Genomic DNA, 14,024 nt, shown 5'->3' with positions numbered 1-14,024 from the left:
TCTGAATTCTCCTACAGCTGGGCAAATGGCCACTGCCTGGGCCTTGCAACGAAGGAAGCACAGCTGCTGCGTTCCGAGTGGCAAGGAATTTTTAAAGGAGCCGGAGCTGTATCTCTGGAGGAAGTCGCATGGGGGTGGCGGGGGAGACAGCTTTCCTACGTGGTTAATCCAGGCCTCTTTCTCCGGCTGACCCGTAATTGGAATTATGTAGGCCAGTCTGTAATGAGGTCGGTGTGGTTTTGTCCACTGAGAATCCTGCCTTTATAAGGAGTGGGGGGGGGAGGGAGAGTCTCCTATAAGCAGGCGTGGCTAACCTGTGGCTCACCAGATGTGGCTGAACTACAGCTCCCATCATCCCTGCCCGTTAGCCATGCAGGCTGGGGCTGATGGAAGATGGAGTTCAACACTGCGTGGAGCCCGTAGGTTAGTCACCCCTGCTCTACAGCTTCAGACACATTGCAGCCCTTTGACTTCTCCTAAAATTGGGGTGGGTGGGAAGAATCCTGCAAGTGCGTTCTGCTCATGGTGGCCACAGTCAAATGCAGAGTGTGTTTTTATTTCTGATGTTATTTATTTGTTGCATTAAGGGACGCAGGTGGCGCTGTGGGTTAAACCACTGAGCCTAGGGCTTGCCGATCAGAAGGTCGGCGGTTCGAATCCCCGCAATGGGGTGAGCTCCCGTTGCTCGGTCCCTGCTCCTGCCAACTTAGCAGTTTGAAAGCATGTCAGACTGCAAGTAGATAAATAGGTACCGCTCTGGCGGGAAGGTAAACGGCGTTTCCGTGCGCTGCTCTGGTTCACCAGAAGCGGCTTAGTCATCTCGCTCGGCCAATAAAGCGAGATGAGCGCTGCAACCCCAGAGTCGGCCATGACTGGACCTAATGGTCAGGGGTCTCTTTAGCTTTATTTGTTGCATTTATATTCCACCTTTCTCTCCAAGGAGCTCAAGGTGGCACACATGCTTCTCCCCCTCCTCATCTAATCCCCCACAACAACCCTGTGAGGTAGATTAGGCTGAGAGGCAATGACTGGCCTCCAAGGCCACCCACTGAGCATCATGGCAGAGTGGGGATTTGAACCCTGGTCTCCCAGGTCCTAGTCGGGCACACTACCCACTATGCCACACTGGCTCCCTTGTTGGCGAGAAGGGGTATCTATGTACACGCACCTACACAGCATCAGGTGCAGATCAAGGAAGCCAGAAACTAAGAAACACCGAGCACAAAGTTAGATATGTGTACGGTTTTCTTTTAAGCCTCCTGCAAACCCATCTTCAATAGATGCTTTGAGTTCCAGGAAATGCATTTTCATGGCAGCCCTTAGCTTAGATCTGGGAGATATTACGAATGAGCTTAATGACTTCCTGCAGCAGAAGGAAGAACCAGAGTAAGTGAAGCTAGCTTACAACTCCTGCAAGCCAGTCTCCCCTACAAGGAAATGGGGGATTCTAAAAGCCGACCCTCTCTGCAAGCCCGGTGGGCTTGTTTCCAAATACCTAGCAAGGAGATGCTTCTGCTACCGACTTTTCTTCCCTGCCCGCCCCATCCAGTTTGGAGAGCTGCAGTGTCACTAAACGGGTAATTTCACCGAGGAAGCAGCATGCGGCCAAAGCCAGGGCTTATGCCAAAGTCTTGTGTAATCTCCTGATTGTGCTGTTTGTGCCTTGGGAGTTTCTTGGGGGAGAGAGCCGCTAGCTTATTTGTAGTGGGGCAAATAAGCAGGGATCTCTCCTTCCTCACTGAGCCATGTGTGTGTAGGTTTTTAGAGCTTGGAATTAGGTGGGTTATAATAAGGTGGTGGGGAGAAGAGCGCAAGTTCCTTCTCTCTCTGCAGTTGTTCTAGTTTGTCCAGCCTCTCACACATTCCCTGGCCTGGGGGAGCCCTGCTGCAACATGCAAACTCTGCCGTTTTGTATCAGGAGGGGAGGAGGGTAGAGTGGGGTGCATAGCTTGAAGGCCATGAGCCCATGTGGGAGCCATACCCTAAGCAGGGGGTGGAGAACCTGCAGACTCCACCTCTCATCAGCTTCAGGCGAAGGACGATGGGCATTGTAGTCCAGACCCATTTAAATAATCATTACTCTGAGATTCTTGGGGGGGGGTCCACATTTGGCGGTGAATCTGACGAGGCTTCCTGGATCAGACCAAACCTGCGTCTAATCCCGGTTTCGGGTTCTGTCATGAGCCTGCCAGGTGGAACCGCACGAGAGGGGCAGGAACATCCCTGGATGTGAAGAGGAGGAAGCCTGATGTCTCAAGAGAAGCCAAGGACAAACCCCTGCAGCCCATTCCTACACATGCTCCTTCAGAATCTAGGGTACACAGCCCTGGGCCCACTTAACCTGGGAATAAGTCCCATGGAATTCAGTGGGGCTTCTTAGCCAGAAAGATAGCCTTGGGGCCAGATTCAGCTGCTTGGTTCCATTAGCAGAAGAAGCCAAGCACAAGACTCTTCTGCTGGTGCCATGGTGCAATTTCCTCTCCTCTCTTCCCTCGGATACGGAGGGTCAGGAGGACTCCCCGAATAGCATGTGGGGGAAGGAAAGACAGAGGGGTCATTCCAGCAGACAAGCAGATACGTTTGCACTGGTGGAACAATCTCCTTTGCACTGTGTCAGATTCCACTGTTCAACGGGGCTTAAACTCCCAGAGGAAATACAGATAGGATCGAAGCTTTTGCTGTAGCTCTCTGATTCAGATCCTGCGATCCACCAGCCCCTTTGGGACTGGTGCGGAAGTTCTCTTTGCGAACTTTGCAATGCCGCTTAGTCCTGGACCTTTAAAAAGCATTTGGAGGAAGACTCAACAAACTTGTGTTTCCTTGCTGCGGTTTCTGAGTCTCTCGCCCCTATTCAGGCAAAACAGCAACATTTATCTGCTTTTGTGCAGTTTCATCTTCAAATGTGCATTCCCTTCTTTGACAAGTCCTGTGACATGGAGTTCCATAGGCTAGTCGTGGGGCCGTCTGAAAGGCCCTTTCCCCTTTCTGCCACTCTCTCCCAAACAGTTCACTCTGCGAGCCAGGCGGGCTGAATAGACCGGCTGCCTTTCTCCCTGGGCTCTTGTGTTTTTTGTATTATTATTATTTTTCTAATCCAAGCCTTTCCACCATGTCCCCTCGCTGCTCTTTCCGGACTCGAAGCTGGTGGCAGTGGGTGGCTTTCTCCTGCTTTCCATTCAAATTGACGGTGCCAGTTCCTAAGCCGGTGAAAACACTGGGGAGATGAAAGGGAATGCTTGATGGGCAGGTTTGTGCCGTGCCCTTGGGATGACCTTTTTTAAAGGGATGTCTTATTCTCTTTGAGAGAAAATGGTGAGAGAGAGAAAGTGTGTGTGTGTGTGTGTGTTTGAGAGAGATGCATGTATGCACGACGACAAAGATTGTTTTTCTTAAGACAGCTCTGAACAGATGCCTTTGAACAGTAATCTCCCTTTGCGCAGCTCTCATCTGGAATGTCTTGTTTGCTTCTCTCCCCCCCCCCCCGCCACCCTGGCTTCCTCCCCACCGTACCATAGATCAGATGGAGAGCAGGCTGGTCACAAGGGGACGCCTTGCCCTACTCTACAGGATGCATCCTTCTCTTGCACCTCTTTTTCACAGAACGGGAGGGTGGGGAGTGGCAGTGATGTGGGGGGTGGAGAGAATAGCTTCCTGCTAGCAGGCACAGCCAGAAGCTCTTGGTTTCTACTCTCCCCCAGCTCCCTTTCTCTCCATCTCTGGAGATTACACTCTCAACTTGGACCCTGTGGAAGGAGGGGGAAGGAGGGGGGGGGAGTTGGAGGAGGAGAAGTGGACGAGGAGGCCAGCAAGCGTCGGGGTAATGGAGCCGGAGGAGCGTTACTAATACAGAAGCTCTTGGCCAGAAGGCTTTATCCCAAAAGCACTTTGAGGAACGGCTGGCAGAATGCAGCACACAGTTCCTTCTCTCTCTCTCTCTCTCTCTCTCTCTCTCTCTCCTCCCTGCAGTGGGCTTTAGGGATGGGGAGGGAAGCTTAGAAGATAAAGTTCAAGGAGAGAAGGTGGAGATCATGGCCTTTTTCTTTGCTGGAATGTTGGCTTTGAGGTTCCTCCTCAGCGCAGCAGCAGGAGACGGCAAGTGGGGCGGGCGCTCTAATTGGGGCTGGTGCAGCAAGCCGAGAGGGGGGAGGAGCGGAGGATAGGAATTCTTTTCAGCGGAATAATGATCTGGCCCTATGGGCGGTGGAGATGGAGGTGTGGGTTCTGACATTCCAAAGAGTTTGGCCTTCGTGGCTTCCTGAGCCTCTCCCATGGCTGTGATTCTCCCCACCACCTACCCACCCACCCACACAAACAAACACAAAAATTCTGGGCCCTAACTATAACCGTGCAGCCAGTTTCCCCTCGTTTCCTCTCCTTTTGCCTTCTCCTCGCTCTCCAGCCAAGGCGGCCCAGAAATACTTCAGTGCAAAGGCAACTGAGCATAGGAGCCTTATACAATCAGACGCAGCTCAGTATTGCTGACACGGACTGGCAGCACCTCTCCAGGGCTACAGGCAGGGCTCTCCACCAGTCCAACCTGGAGATGCTGGGGATTTAACTTGAATTCTTCTGCACGCAGAGCAGGGGCTCTCCTGCTGAGCTTTGCCCCTTCCCCAAACCGGTGCGGAGTGTCAGAGTTCAGGCAGCCCCAGAAGCAGCTGCCTTGAGCAGACGCTGCTTCTGTTCTGTTCCGAAGCCCTGTCAGGGACCGGGGGAGTGTTTGCCTCTGATTTGGAAGGCCCTGAGCAGCTTTCTGCCGCAGCCGACCGGGTTCCGGGACTCGTGCTTCGGTCACGGTCTCCTCGCTTGCATGGCGAGATGCAGGCGGCGAAAAGGTGCAGAAGCTTTCTGCATTGGAGCCAGTGGGCGTCTGTTTTCCTTTCCCCCTCCGTGCCACCAGAGGAAAGGGAAGCCAGCTGGCTTTGAAGTGTCAATCACTCTCGGAGCTGTGCGAAATGAAGTCGCGCATTTCACCGGCATCTTGAGAGAGCTGGTGGCCAAAAGGCCAAGCTGTGAAGTATGAAGTTTAGAACTTGTGAACTTCCCCTATGGAGGAAGACCTATAGATCAGCAGTAGGACATCTGTTTTGCATGCAGAAGGTCCCGGGATCAATCTCTGCAGTCTCTAGGTATGGCTAGGAAGAGGTTTCCCCGTCTGAAATCCTGGAGAGCCACTGCTATTGAGCTAGGCGGACAAGCGGTCTGGCTCTTGTTTTACGGCAGCTTCCTGTATTGCCAAAGAAAAAGAATGGCATTGCAGGGGGTGATGGAAAAGGTTGTTTAGCGTTCCTCTCTGCCTCGCAGGAGTATCTCCTTGGGACCAAATCCTAGCTGATTCTCACAAGTTTCAAATCTGGCTTCTGCTGTGAACTGGGCAAGCAACTCTCCCCACCCATCTGCAATATAGGACACTGACACATTTCTGCAGAGGATACGGATTTCATAGAGTCGTAGAAATGGAAGGGACCCCACAGGACAGCCAGCCCTGCAGTGCAGGAATCTCCACTAAAGCATCCATGAGAGAGAGATGCTAGCCAATGGGATTTTAAGGGGAGCCCTTTGAACAGTTCCAAAAATTGCCATTTCCTTCCTTGTCCTTACAGCCTGGTGACGCTGACGGAGAGGGAGACCCGGCTGGAGGACGTGCGCTCGGCGTTTCTGGCAGCATACAACAGCACGGTGGGTCTGAAGCCTGTGATGTCCAGCCCATCGGGAGCCATCGGTGGCCTTCTGGAGCAGTTTGCCCGTGGCGTTGGACTAAGAGGAAGCAGCGTTCTTTGAGACCCCCTCCCACCACCACCCACCACTACCAACAACAACAGCAACGCTGCCCTGTCTGGGTTGCTTTCTAGTCCGGAAGGTGAAGGAACCTCATAAGCCATGAGAGCCCAGTGGCCAGCTTCTGGCTTGGGCCAGAGCATCAGGCTACGCTCTCCTCTGTACGCTACCTGACTGCCAGCCCTTCTGGGTCCATCACTGACTGACTGACTGACTGACTGGTCACAGCTTTCAGCTGCCTTGGGCTGGGCTGGTTTCCACTAGAATGATGAGCTGGGGGAATGGTTCTCCACCCCCACCCCACCCCCCAACTCATACAGGATTTGGCTAGCTCTGACAAATCACCACAGTAAAATGTGTCAAACACCCCGTCTTCTGGTTCTTTGTGTGTTTGATTTCTCTTTGCGTTAGGCTGTGAGCTCTGCACAAAGCTTTTAGACAGGCGAGGCTTGTACCTCGCGCCACCCCAGGCAATCTAGAGCTGACAGGAGGAGTCCAACCACATCTGGAAGGCTGCTGGGTCCCCCACCCTTTCGTTTACATAGAGGCCTGGTTCCCAAAGTGGGAGGAGCCTTTAAGGGAGGTAGAATCTATACATCCCACTCAGCTCCATCAGATCTTGGGCAAAACTCCCGCAGCCCTCGTTGGGCTGTGTGCTTAACATTAAGGTTCTTGTCCTCCATCGATCTGAATCGAGCTTCTGCATTCTTCCTGTTTGCATAATTCTGTACCTTTTCATATTTTTGCTGGACACAGGCTCGTTTGTCATCTGAAGGAGCTCCATCCCAGCCCAATCTAGCTGGCTTTCGAGGCGTCTCAGCAGACAGTCCCTAGGCAAACTTCCCAACAATGCTCCTTTATTTAAACGAAATCAGATTGTCAGTAAGCAATCTCTCTTCACTCTTACTCTGCTTTAGAAGTGCAGGCAAAGGCAGCCATGGACTCGACTTTAGACGTTGGGGACCTCTCCCCACTAGGCTTTGCCTTTGCTTCCAAGTGCTGTGTGCCATCAAATGGGTGGAGCTAAAGCCCTGAAGGCACAACTCGCAAGGGATGGGCGATTTGTACTGCAACAAGCGCATACATGCACACCTCTCCATCCAGGATACAAAGAGATGCCATTATAGTCCCAGGAACCCATCCCTCTCCATCAAAAGCATTGAGGAACTAAGACGTAACTGTGGGGAAATCTGTTGGGTGGGTCACATTGGAGGTCGCATTCTGCAAATTGCCCACCCCTGGACTGGATGATCCATGGGTGTCTTCCAGTAGGCATGGTTGGTGCAGGATATTGGCTGTTTCTCCACTAAAGCATACCAATGTTTTCCTTCCACTATTCTTAGGAATCTTCTTTATGCTGCATCAAACCATCAGCCCGGGGCTCATCAATGCGCTTGCATCTGTTCTGTATCTCTTTCAGTCCTCTTTCTCCTCTTACTGTTGCTGATACAGTTTTCCCAAAACTTGTGGGAGGGATGGATGGGCCAAAATGGCAAACTCTGTGTTTTTATTGGGGGGGGGGGGAGAGAGAATACTTCCAAAACAATGCTGCTTTCCCCTGTAATCTACTTGTAAGCATGACTGGCTGAGCTCATTTCTGTCCTATGGGTGAGGGTAAAGGTAAAGGTAAAGGTACCCCTGCCCGTACGGGCCAGTCTTGACAGACTCTGGGGTTGTGCGCCCATCTCACTTAAGAGGCCAGGGGCCAGCGCTGTCCGGAGACACTTCCGGGTCATGTGGCCAGCGTGACATCGCTGCTCTGGCCAGAGCCAGAGCCGCACACGGAAACGCCGTTTACCTTCCCGCTGGTAAGCGGTCCCTATTTATCTACTTGCACCCGGAGGTGCTTTCGAACTGCTAGGTTGGCAGGCGCTGGGACCGAGCAGCGGGAGCGCACCCCGCCGCAGGGATTCGAACCGCCGACCTTTCGATCGGCAAGCCCTAGGCGCTGAGGCTTTAACCCACAGCGCCACCTGCGTCCCATGGGTGAGGGTGGAAGTGCTCAAAAGAACAAGAAATCAACTTGTAGGACTGCCTGCCTTCTCCCAGCAATCTAAGAAAGCTTCAGAAAACGGTGGATAAATAAAATAGGGGGGGATATAAAGTCGCCTTTCCTATGTTTGAGGCTTGGGTTTTGAAACCTGCAATAACGAAGCTAGGGGACGTATTAACACTTTAAAGCACTAGCGCCCCCCACCCCACAAGCCCTTCAAACAAACTCTGGATCTTGGGCGTATCAGGCTTCGGATTTCAATCCGTTTGCACACCCTGGAAATTAACCCCTCTGAACTCAGTGAAACTTGGCTCCTGAGTAAACCAGAATGGGGAAATGCGATGTTTTGCACCCCCTTGCCAGACCGGTTCCGCGAAAAGGCGCCTCCGCTCCGCCTAGAAAAAACATCAACTCACTCCGATTAGCTTGGAGCTGCGCAACCTCTCTCCGGCTTGGTCGCAGAGGCGAACAAGTTTCAACTTCCCCTTATACAATCGTTCTCATATTTTTATTTTAACTTTTTTTTTTTTGCGGGGATCACGCCTGATGGCGCCCCAATCCCCGCCACCCCCTCGCGGCGCTGGGCGAGCGCTTCAAGGCAGGACCCGGGGTCGCGCCGCGCCGCTCCTCCGCCTTCCTCTCCCGGTCTATAAATAGCCCAACCCACGCAACGGAACAGCGGCGGAGCTTTCAAACTGGCCCGCTTTACTGAGAGCCGGGAGAGAGATCCAGAGAGATCTATCCCGGTCCCATCTCCTCGCTGGGCGGAGCCGCAAGAAAAAAGGGCGCCGAGGGAGGGTGCGAGGGGCGACCCGCTGAAAGGCCGACCAAGAAGCGAGGATCGCCTTGGACAGCCCTGCGCGCCTTTGGAAAGGCGGCCGCGGTCGGGTTGGATCTCAGCACCTCGGACAGCTCCCCGCGCCTCTCCGACGGGCGCCGGCGCCTGAGCGCGAAGGGCGCCCCTGGGGGCGGGCAAAGGCGGGAAGCAGGAAGGGCGGGAGAGTGGGGAGCCCGCCCTGCCCTACAGCGGTCCCTCCCCACCCCACCCCACCCCAACATACACACGTGCAGCCACCTGGAGCGGGAGCGGACGCGGCTAGACGGAGCGAGCCAGAGCGGCGATCGAAGGAGCCTCCTGCGCTCCGGTGCTTCCGGCTGCCCGCCCCATGGAGCGCGCCCCGCTTCGCCCCTAGCGCGACTGGAGCCCGGCGGGGATGGCGTCTCCCGGAGATCTGGAGTCCGCGCCCTCCAGGGTGCCGGCCACCAAGGTGGAACTCACCGTCTCCTGCAGGTGAGAGGGGTGGGCGACGGGGAAGGCGGGCAGGGAGGGAGGCAAGGAAGGAGGAAGCGCCCCCGAAAATCCGCTCCTCGCGTCCCGTTATTACACCCCGCGCGTGGATCGAGTGCATCGCTTCTTGTCTCAGGGCTTACAGTACTTCGGGGAGGGAAACCTGACGGAGAGAGAAACGCCTCCCCGCTTGCGAGCCCTGCAGGATGCGCGTGGATTTGTCCCGATGTAAACAGTGCCCGGGAAGCGCCCGGGGTGGGCTCACGCTTGTGCAAAAAAGTGCATCACGATTGTCCAACAGTGTGTGAGGGGGGTGGGGGGTAACTAGGAGCCTAGCGTGCAAGTCATGTTGCTATACAATTTGTACATCTCACGAGCCCAGTGAATTGGTGCCTCGGAGAGGTGTGGGTGTGTGTACAGTTTTGTGCGTGCCACCCTGGGCACAGCGAGGGCGCATGAATTTGTCTGTGTGTATATATGTGTGCATGCCGTAGTCAAGTGTTACGCATGTCATTTACCTGTGTGTATGTGTATGTGTGTGTGTGTGTGCATGCAACGCTTAGGCTCAGCATGTGTGGTTCTCTCTGTTTGCAGCCTTCACAGATTTTCCCCCTGCTGTATGTGCTCTTTCAGGTCAGCAATCCTGTTCCATTCACATATTGCACTGAGCGTGGAGGTGCCCATATGCATTTGGTACATTCAGCATGTCAGCAGCCGGCGTGTGTTTGTATCACCCTTGGAGAGTGCTTTTCAAACATGATGTTCTTGCTCCTTCCTTTGCAATATCGTTCGTGTTTCGTCTTGGTGCTTGAATGGACCCAATCTCCATATAAGTTTAATCAACATCTAAATGTGCGTAGCACACGTTTTACACTGGAGTCATTGTGTAAGTGCAGTGTGCTTGAATCACAGGTTTGGAAGACGCCTGGAGCTTCTCTTGGATCCAGCTGCTTGCCCTAACAAAATACCTGGAAAGGGAGGGTGTTCATTACTGGACAATTACTCACCTTTTAGGACTTCACCTTATTATTATTTCCCCCCTGGCTAGTTTGTTTCTGATTAAGCTTAGCTTGATATTACCACGTACAGGTTCCTCAAAACTCATCCTAGCAGCAAAACTCTGGATTTGGTCGCAACACGAAATCCAGTACTTTGGGCAGAATCCCAACATCCTCTTAGCAAAAGAAGCAGGTTTCTGGTCCTCGTGAAGGATGTGCAAAGCTGTTGCTGGTTGCTCCTGCAAGCCTGGAACATAGAGAGATACTAGGTGGGGCTTCTGATGGTCTGGAGATAAGAGTTTGTTCCTCCTTAAAGCTCTACTGGCCAAGAAGATAGGAGTGGAGTTCACCCCTGGCACTCTGCTCTTACATATCTAATTCTCTTTTCTCCCTTCATTTTAAATTTCTGTTTCCCTTACCCTTATTTCAGTACCCAGCACAGAAACTCCAAACCACAAATTTGGGCCGAAAACATGTTCAGAGAGATTCAAGCCTACTTATTAACGGTGCTTGTTTTGGGTAAACTTGCCCGATTTATTCTGATGATCGGAATGCAAGTTTTGCTTCTGGTTGCAGAATTTGAAACCTGTGTAATAAATACAATGCTGTATTTTAGACCTATGGAGTGTATGCAGATAAGGTATCTGGGAAACACACTTCCTCCTCCCTCCCTTTCCTGTGGGCAGAGTGTTGGGAGGATGGGTGCGAGGGTAGCTAGAAGGGTGGAGGGGAACCTGGGCTGCAGGGAGAAGGCCTGCGCACCGCAGCAATGCCTGTAAGCCAATCAATCCGAGCCCCTGGAGGCTGTGTTTAAAAATAGACCTGAATGGACAGAGAAAATAAGCCTTCCTCCTGTCAGGCAGAGGAGAGTGGTTACCACAGGCGATAAGCATCACCCACTTCACTTGCAGAAGAGCAGAAATCTATGTCCCACGGTGAACAGAAGGAATGTCTCTCTCCGCAGCGAGATGTTGGGCTGTGTTGCTGAGAAAGATGCCAAGTCTGCTCGGGGGCCAAGGCATGAAGCCGAGGGTGCCGTGCCAAGGAGGGTAGCTCCTCCGAAATCCTAGCCGCGATGGTGGAATGGAGCCTCCATGTTCAGCAGCAGTAGGCTGCTGAGCCCAGTAGTGATGTATGGAAGTGAGAGCTGGACCATAAAGGAGGCCGATCGACAAAGAATAGTTGCTTTTGAATTATGGTGCTGGAGGAGACTCTTGAGAGTCCCATGGACTGCAAGAAGATCAAACCTATCCATTCTGAAGGAAATCAGCCCTGAGTGCTCACTGGAAGGACAGATCGTGAAGCTGAGGCTCCAAGACTTTGGCCACCTCATGAGAAGAGAAGACTCCCTGGAAAAGACCCTGATGTTGGGAAAGATGGAGGGCACAAGGAGAAGGGGACGACAGAGGACGAGATGGCTGGACAGTGTTCTCGAAGCTACCAGCATGAGTTTGACCAAACTGCGGGAGGCAGTGGAAGACAGGGGTGCCTGGCGTGCTCTGGTCCATGGGGTCACGAAGAGTCGGACACGACTAAATGACTCAACAACAACAGGCTGCTGAGCCCCAGAGGCTGGAGACAAAGTACGGATATGGGCTCTCGCCTTCGTGCCCTGCTGGCATCCAGGTGGTCGCAGAACGCAGGACTTTACAGGCTTTTCGACCCATCTAGCAGGTTCCTTTAACACAACACCAGAAAGACCTAGTCCACGGAGGGGAAATGTCTTTAAATGGTCCCCTCACCTGTTTCGTGGCTCAGTCTTGCTACCTGTGACTACAGGGCTGGAGATGGTGTGGCTCTCCAAAAGTTGATGGATAACAACACTCATCCTTCCCTGCCCTTTGGCTTTGCTGCAAGTCGAATCTCAACAACTCCTGGAGGGCTACAGTTCCCCCACACTGATCTGACCTGTTGCCCTCAAAATATGTTTTTCTTCATGGTTCATTTGTGATGCTTGGGAGTTTGCATGCACCTTCCTGCTTCCCCCCACTGCCCCTTTCAGATTTCACCAGTTTCGGGTCAACGTGCATCTTCCTAGTTATTGATTCGTTAAGCTTCAGGTATGCTGTGCCACAATCAGCACCACATTCTACCCAGCTGAGCCTGGACTTTTTGCTTCAGTCCTGGGAAGCAGTTAATGAAAAAGTCTGCTCACAAGAGCCAGTGTGGTGTAGTGGTTAAGAGCAGTGGACTTGTAATCTGGTGAACTGGGTTCGATTCCCCGCTCCTCCACATGCAGTTGCTGGGTGACCTTGGGCTAGTCACACTTCTGTGAAGTCTCTCAGTCTCACTCACTTCACAGAGTGTTTGTTGTGGGGGAGGAAGGGAAAGGAGAATGTTAGCTGCTTTGAGACTCCTTCGGGGAGTGATAAAGCGGGATATCAAATTCAAACTCTTCTTCTTCTTCTTCTTCTTCTTCTTCTCTATCTCCTTCTACCTATCATATGTTTTTCTGTCACGGTCAGTAGCACCAGGGGTGTAGATGGACCCCCCCCCCCCATGTCCAAGGCGAAACCTCTGTCTGTGGCTGTCACCAAATTCTCTCCCCTTAGGACTTCCAGCACAGGATTGGGTTATTTGGTCCTGACTGTAAGAGTTGTGGGTGGTTGTGGACCATGGCAGAATGCCAGTTTGTCCAGGTCTCACAGAGCGGTCAAACTACACAGGAAGGCAGGAAGCTGCCCTGTGATCCAGTATGTTTCCAAGCACAATTCAAAGTGTTGGTGCTGACCTTTAAAGCACTAAACAGCCTCAGCCCAGTATACCTGAAGGAGCGTCTCCACCCCCATCGTTCTGCCCGGACGCTGAGGTCCAGCGCCGAGGTCCTTCTGGCGGTTCCCTCACTGCGAGAAGCAAAGTACAGGGAACCAGGCAGAGGGCCTTCTCGGTAGTGGTACCTGCCCTGTGGAATGCCCTCCCACCAGATGTCAAAGAGCTAAACAACTACCTGACATTTAGAAGACATCTGAAGGCAGCCCTGTTCAGGGAAGTTTTTAATGTGTGACATTTTAATGTATTTTCAGTCTTTGTTGGAAGCCACCCAGAGTGGCTGGGGAGGCCCAGCCAGATGGGCGGGGTATAATAATAATAATAATAATAATAATAATAATAATAATAATAAATATTATTATTATCCACCCAACTCAGTACCTTCTACAATGGCAGGCAGTATCTCCTCCCTCGTTTCAGGAAGGAGGAATGGGGTGGAACTGGTCACTTTTTTCCTGCATGGAAAACTGATTCTCTTCAGCCCTAATCTGTCTTCTGTGGGGTTTTTTGTTTCATTTTGTGAAGACTTAGAACCGTAGAGTTGGAAGGGACCACGAGGGGCATCTAGTCCAACCCCCTGTAATGCAGGAATATTTCGGGACTTGAACCCACGACCCTGAGATTAAGAGTCTCATGCTCCACCGACTGAGCCATCCCAGCTGAAGCTCATACATGAGCTATTGTGCTTTTCAGGCTAGGACCTGTCTTTTCTATCACCTGCTCTCATCTGGTATTTATTTATTTTTTAACAATGAGATCCTGCCATTCTTCCAAGAAGCTCAGTCTGGTGTGCCTGGTTCTACCGCTCCCCATTTTATCCCCAATAGAAGTCGATACAAGGGCAGGCGGAATTAATATGAGTGATAACTGGGGTACCTACAATGATTTCTGAGATTTTCCAGAAAGAGAGCCAAAAATGAGAAAAATGGATGAGATTAAAGAGTATATACCAGACTGGCTAAACCAGGCATAGGCAAATTCCGGCCCTCCAGATGTTTGGGACTACAATTCCCATCATCCCTGACCACTGGTCCTGTTAGCTAGGGATGATGGGAATTGTAGTCCCAAATTATCTAAAGGGTCAGAGTTTGCCTATGCCTATCATCAGGCTGAGAAAGTGTTCCTGACCCAAAGTCACCCAGTGAGCTTCATGAATGAGTGAGGATTTGAACCCAGGGCTTCCAGGCTCATATGCAAC

General features: G+C 52.3%; 2 protein-coding genes across 4 annotated transcripts in view; both read left to right on the top strand.

Annotated features, from left to right (window-relative positions):
* MTMR14 (myotubularin related protein 14) overlaps positions 1-6,147 on the top strand; it is an 85,416-nt gene extending 79,269 nt beyond the window's left edge. For all 3 annotated transcript variants that reach the window (XM_079962449.1, XM_079962448.1, XM_079962450.1), the window contains one exon: positions 5,604-6,147. In XM_079962449.1, the coding sequence (XP_079818575.1) occupies positions 5,604-5,781 (178 nt within the window). In that variant the 3' untranslated portion in view covers positions 5,782-6,147. The remainder of the gene's footprint in view (positions 1-5,603) is intronic.
* A 2,367-nt stretch (positions 6,148-8,514) lies between these two features.
* Positions 8,515-14,024, top strand: part of CPNE9 (copine family member 9) — a 60,272-nt gene continuing 54,762 nt past the window's right edge. Inside the window, exon 1 of the mRNA XM_079963376.1 lies at positions 8,515-9,062. Within this exon, the coding sequence (XP_079819502.1) occupies positions 8,986-9,062 (77 nt within the window). The 5' untranslated portion in view covers positions 8,515-8,985. The remainder of the gene's footprint in view (positions 9,063-14,024) is intronic.

Source organism: Podarcis cretensis (genome assembly GCF_951804945.1).
Source record: "Podarcis cretensis genome assembly, chromosome: 2".
Taxonomy (NCBI): domain Eukaryota; kingdom Metazoa; phylum Chordata; class Lepidosauria; order Squamata; family Lacertidae; genus Podarcis; species Podarcis cretensis.
Note: the sequence above shows the minus strand (reverse complement) of the source record. Positions and strands in the feature narration are given on the sequence as shown.